The sequence below is a fragment of the Etheostoma spectabile genome, chromosome 14 (genome assembly GCF_008692095.1).
Source record: "Etheostoma spectabile isolate EspeVRDwgs_2016 chromosome 14, UIUC_Espe_1.0, whole genome shotgun sequence".
Classification (NCBI taxonomy): Eukaryota; Metazoa; Chordata; class Actinopteri; order Perciformes; family Percidae; genus Etheostoma; species Etheostoma spectabile.
The window spans coordinates 16,715,450-16,722,149 of NC_045746.1; the positions used below are offsets into that span (position 1 = coordinate 16,715,450).

The 6,700-nt window shown below is 39.8% G+C and overlaps 1 protein-coding gene across 1 annotated transcript; it reads left to right on the forward strand.

Moving 5' to 3' along the window:
* Positions 1-181: 181 nt before the first annotated feature.
* Positions 182-1,910, forward strand: LOC116702154 (salivary glue protein Sgs-3). Its single transcript, XM_032536288.1, has 2 exons — positions 182-449; positions 1,067-1,910. The coding sequence occupies exons 1-2, from the start codon at positions 390-392 to the stop codon at positions 1,565-1,567; spliced, it is 561 nt and encodes a 186-aa protein (XP_032392179.1). The 5' UTR covers positions 182-389; the 3' UTR covers positions 1,568-1,910.
* The last annotated feature ends 4,790 nt before the right edge of the window (positions 1,911-6,700 follow it).

The following is a 6,700-nucleotide window of genomic DNA, read 5'->3' on the forward strand; positions in this document are numbered from 1 at the left end:
GTTGGAGGAACTTTGCTGAACAAAGAGATAGTATCTCTCACTGGCTCTGGATTTGTTTCAATTCTCTGAGTGTGAGATTTTGCATGTGTGGTTCACAGCCAGGGTGGAGACTAAGGAAAGGCTTCCTGGAACAGGTTTCAGGTGAAAAATCTGAATGCCTTATAAAAGGTCAGCCTCTGGAAAAAAAATCACTTTTTACAGAACTCTCTAAAAGGATACATGAGGGCATGACTGGGCCAGACTGGAATTGTACCTCACACAATTTTATGTGACAAATTAAATTGATTGAAGAGAAAAGAAAGATTAAATAGCTGTTAAAACAGTGAGGCTTTTGCAAGATACCTACATCTGTCTGTTTGTCCTCAAGAGGAAATCATCTTTCATCCAACATGAAGTATCTTGTCCCGGAGCTGTTTTTCCTGGCTCTGCTGGGATTCCTCTGTGCACAGGTAAAATCTCTTCACAAGCTGTTTGGTAGATAGACGGGGAGATGTAAAAACCTAAATCTAAAAAAAAAACGTTGGATTGTACCAGAATCAGAAAAGGATTTATTGCCACAGGAAGATACACTAATGTGAAATTTGCTCGGGTGATTGGTGCATACATAAACAAACAAACATAGTTAACATTAATGTGACATAAACAATAAAAACAGAAACAAATAAATTACAAAATAGCTGTTTAGCAAAAGAAAAAAAGGCTGCATGGGTTTAGTGCAGAATGCAAAAAAATATATAGTATGGGCAATGGGCAGATATATTGTCTAGGATGGGGGGGGTGACTGCAGAAGGAAAGAAGTTTTTATGATGTGAAGTTTTGTTCACTCATTTACTAACCCATAAGACTTATTCATAACAGTGACATGGCAAACCTTTTTATTATCCTGCCCTTGTATTTTTCTTTATTAATGCAATTTTGTCATTTGAAACAATGGCAAATTTGGACCATGCATTCACAGAGTATTCTGTGCAATATAAAAATACACAATCATGCTCCCCAGCATTACAGTACAAAGCCATGCTATGTCATAAATCTCTGTTTGTCTCCTCTATGCTTCGTCACATAGACTTCACCATCAACTACCACCACAGAGATGCCATTCAATGACAACCCCAATACAAGTTGGCCATCCAATTATACCACCACTGACAACAACAACAGTCCTACTGGTTCCAACCCTACAGTTTCCTATCCCACTAGTTCCAGAACCACTGGAGCCAAACCCACAAGTTCCAACCCCACAGGCTCCAATCCCACAGTATCCAAACCCACAGGCTCCAACCCCACAGGATCCAACCCCACAGGATCCAATCCCACAGGATCCAATCCCACAGGATCCAACCCCACAGGATCCAATCCCACAGGATCCAACCCCACAGGATCCAATCCCACAGGGTCCAACCCCACAGACTCCAACTTCACAGGATCCAACGCCAACAGTGGCCAGACCCTCACAGTGATGGTAACCAGCCCCACAATGAGCATGACTACAATGAACAGACAGAGCCACATCTTCATTCCTGTCAGTCTGCTGTTTGGATCACTTGCGCTTCAAGTACTTTGGTAATAGTGGGCACACATCAGTTGTGTGTTAAACCATATTGTGGTTTATGAAATTAGGAAATTATTAAGGAGAGTCACAGTGACAGATCTAGCTCTTAATTAACATTCAAATAACAACTTTGGCAGATTCTCAATCAGATACTGTGAAGGATGAAGCCGATGCCTATGAATCCTATTGAGTTGAAGCATGTTAGTTTGCATTTTAAGAGATTAATAAAAAAATGAAATGTACCCTTTCTGCATACTGTAGGCTTATTATTTGCCCTGCGTGAATATATTTTTAGTTAATCAAACAGGGTATACTAAACAATTTTTTCTTGATATGTCCAAAAAAACAATAAACGTTGGGAAAATTTTACTATTACCATATGTTATATGTTTACAAAAAATAACAAATAATACATTTTTATATTTATATAGTACATATTACAGTACAATTAAAACTTTTTCTTTTTCACGGTGCACATTTCTTGAAAGCATAAAGAAAGCATTAAAAACAAAGCTTGTAAAATATGACTTGCTTGATCTGTGATCTATCAAGTTTCTGTTGCCGTGGTACACTACACAGGAATCTGCTGATGTATTGTGTAAAAATTATCTTTCAGGAAACGGGGGAGGGATGTAAAGTTCATTCAAGAGGGAGGCTACACACAAGCTTCTGTTGTGTGTTATAAGGATAACTTCATACAAATACTGAGCCAACGCCCAGTTTGTTTTTAACAGCCAATACTTAACTTCACAACAATTTTCTCATTTGCCTTAAAAAGGAAACTTTCAGGTAATAACAAGATATTGTGGGACTAATTTCAATATTAGCTCACATACAGTAGAGATAATACTTTATTCATCCCACAGTGGGAAAATTCCCTTGTCACAGCAGCGGGGGTTTTCTACAGTAAAAGCAAAAAAACAAACAAGTAAAACACACAAACAAACAGGCAAAAAACAGACAAGCAGAAGGTAGCAGATTTAAATTATACATTGTATGGTATGATGGCCTATTACAGTAAGGCTATGACAAAAGAATGATGCTTAAGTCAGTCAGCAGGTAGAGTGACAAAGATGGTATCACTATACCACAAAAGTGTCATTCATGCTTTTGTGCTACGACTCCCAGTGGAGGCTCCAGCTGAAAAAAGTTAAATAAAATAAATATAAAATAAAAGGAAAATAATCTCTTCTGTTGACTCTGACACCTGGTTGCAAAAAATAAAACAGTAATTTTAAAGTAAAGTAATTTAAAGTAATTAATAAAATAGACAAAATAATAAAAGACTTAAGTAATAAAATATTCAACTGAAAAACTAGCATACCTTCAAAACATGGTGATATATGGAACTTTAATGACACCGAAAGCAATGTTAAAGCTATGGTGCATAGTTTCTGCCGCACCCATGAGGAATACAGCCTTACGTTGTCGCACATGCCATAAAATGCAAGGTAAAGCCAGCAGTAGAGTTTGGAGATTGTGTCTTGACCAAAAACCACATACACTTAGTTTTTTGGTTTCAAGGACTTTTTCTGTGAAACAAATCTTGACATTGACCTTTATCCTGTGATCTTTAACTGTTACACATGAGGAAATAACGTTGTTACCTATTTGATCATTACTTTGTCAATTATCAACCAGGATATATTTATTTGTCAAGATTGCGCCTTTGGACATTCAAATAAAACATTTACATGAAGCGACAGGGAAGTTCAAATAGCAATTAATTGTCATCACAGGGAGGAAGTACAATATTTTCCGTCATTGTGAGCAAGAATTTATTAAATTTAGACTTTAATGTGTCCCAAAGTTGCCATGTGCATATTCTGAAATGCAATCAAGTGTGAAATTTGACTTTGGGGTTAAGGAAGATGAGCAATCATTGGGAGGTTAACTGAAGGAGATTGCTTGTCATATTATAAGAATGCATACTTCCTTGAACAGAGCGGTGTCATAAAAACTGTGATGAAGCTTGTTTTTGTGTTTGATTGAATTCAACTCATTACATGTTTAACTTACAAACATTGCTACAAGTGGTATGACCACCCAAACACCAGTGACTACAACCACTTCCCTAAACACCACATCAATTATTGCTCCAGCACACACACACACACACACACAAACACACACACACATAGAGACACACACACACACACACACACACACACACACACACACACAGAGAGACACACACACACACACACACACACACACACACACACCTCCCCAAACAACTTCCTGGATGCAATGCCAAGTCTTATTGTATGTCGTAATTTCACACCTACCCCTCCTGAAAGGTGATATTTTTGTATATAAGCAAGAACAAAAAGGATCATGTCAGTTCCCCAGAAGAAAGTAGAAGTGGACCAGGTTATAGTGGGAGAACACATCCACCTGCTGTGTGCAACAAGATATTGTCAGTAACATTTCTGATGCATCTCTGGCTCCTCTTGGCTCTCCACCATGAAGATGTTGGCGCTGAGATGTTGCATTCTGGCTCTGCTGGCACTGGCAATGGTAACTACCTGTACACTTTTTGAATAGTTCTTCAAGAAAATATGCCAAACTACTTTACTATCCCGACAGAGCTTGTTTTTTCTTTGCTCTTTGCACATAACAATATTTAACCAACAAATATAAATAAATAGGTGCCTTAAAAACTTTGTAAAAGTCATAGGGGTTGACTCAGCCTGTGACTTGTCTTATTGTCTTGAAAAGGTTAGATATGTTTTCCATGTAATTTAATAGGTCTTGACTCCCATTAAATATGCTTATTGCCACAAATTGTTTTATCATTAGGATTTTTTCAGAGAAACACGGTGCTGATGGAATACATTACAGGTTAGCAAAAGGACAGAAATGAATCTCTAATCCATTGCAATGGGAAAATAGAGCTAATGAATTATTATTCACTGGAATTTACAGGACAGGACAGCACTATAATTGAAAACCAGTAAATGTAATCTCCAACACAATGACTTGGCTGATCATGTTCATTAATCGATGGTAACCACAGAAACAGAAATGTTGTTGGTGTACACACTATAACTTTTTTTTCTAACACTGATTTAAATGACTTTTACACTCTACTACCACTCAGGCTCAAGGGAGCAATGCGTTTGCTGCTACCAATGGAACAACGACCACAAGGGGCATGACCACCCCAACGCCAGCAACTACCACCATTTCCCCAACCACCACATCAACTGTTGCCCCAACAACCACTACAACTGGCGGCCCAAACATTACTACAAGTGGTATGACCACCCCAACGCCATCAACTAACACCATTTCCCCAACCACCACATCAACTGTTGCCCCAACAATCACTTCAACTGGCGGCCCAAATGTTGCTACAAGTGGTATGACCACCCCAACGCCAGCAACTACCACCATTTCCCCAACCACCACATCAACTGTTGCCCCAACAACCACTACAACTGGCGGCCCAAACATTACTACAAGTGGTATGACCACCCCAACGCCAGCGACTACCACCATTTCCCCAACCACCACATCAACTGTTGCCCCAACAACACTACAACTGGCGGGCCAAACATTATACAAGTGGTATGACCACCCCAACGCCAGCAACTACCACCATCCAACCAAAACATCAACTGTTGCCCCAACAACAACACAACTGGGGCCCAAAATTACTACAAGTGGTAGACCACCCCAACGCCAGCAACTACCACCATTTCCCCAACCCACACATCAACTGTTGCCCAACAACCACAAAACTGGCGGCCCAAACATTACTACAAGTGGTATGACCACCCCAACGCCACAAAACACCATTTCCCCAACACCACATCAACTGTTGCCCCACAACCACTAAAACTGGCGGCCCAAACATTATACAAGTGGTATGACCACCCAACGCCAGCGCTACCACCATTTCCCCAACCACCACACAACTGTTGCCCAACAACCACTACAAACTGGCGGCCCAAACATTACTACAAGTGGTATGACCACCCAACGCCAGCAACTACCACCATTTCCCCAACAACACATCAACTGTTGCCCCAACAACCACTACAACTGGCGGCCCAAACATTACTACAAGTGGTATGACCACCCCAACGCCAGCAACTACCACCATTTCCCCAACCAAACCACATCAACTGTTGCCCCAACAACCACTACAACTGGCGGCCCAAACATTACTACAAGTGGTATGACCACCCCAACGCCAGCAACTACCACCATTTCCCCAACCACCACATCAACTGTTGCCCCAACAACCACTTCAACTGGCGGCCCAAATGTTACTACAAGTGGTATGACCACCCCAACGCCAGCGACTAACACCACTTCCCTAACCACTACTACATCTATGTCTCAGACTACAACCATTGCCCCAACCATTACTCTAACCACCAAATTCACCACCATACTTAATGGAGGCTCAGAAGTCAAAACTTCTCTGCTGTTTTCTGTTGCACCATTGTTGCTCTACACACTCTGCTGCAAAGCTGCGTGTTTCTGAGCGTAAAAGAAGAATGAGTTTGACTGAATACAGGTCCAAAGAAGGGAATGAAGGATCAAGTAAAATCTACAGTAGGCTACAGTATGTATGACATGTTCAGATTGTTTTTAAATTGCTGTAAGTGTCTCCTAATGACCTTAAGTTATTTGTTAAATCAGCAGGTAACCAGAAACATGTAATTCAGAGATGGGATGTAACAAAGTACAAAAACTTTGTTACTGTAGGCCTACTCAAGTAGATTTTTCAGACACTTTACTATTTATTTTTGTGGCAACTTTCTACTTTTACTCTTTACATTTTAACACGAATATTGGTAGGCTACTCTTTACATTTTACAAAATTGATATTGTGTGTGTGCGTCCTTGAGAACTGTAAGTTGTATAACTTACGTTGTCAGTTCATTTAAGCCTGTTGTTAATTTGGCAAATTTAAAGTAAGTTAGTCAGTGATTTTGTAGAACGTCCTCGTTTGTATTTTAGGTGCATTATTAATTAGGCTACTCTGCATTAAGATAATGTCATTAATAGTGGGTTTATTGTTATTATTTACTAGCATGTATAATTCCTATGCATTATATATGGTAGCCTTTGCAATTTCCTTTATTTCTTTGCAGAACCACACACACAAACACACAGCCATAGCAGAGCTAC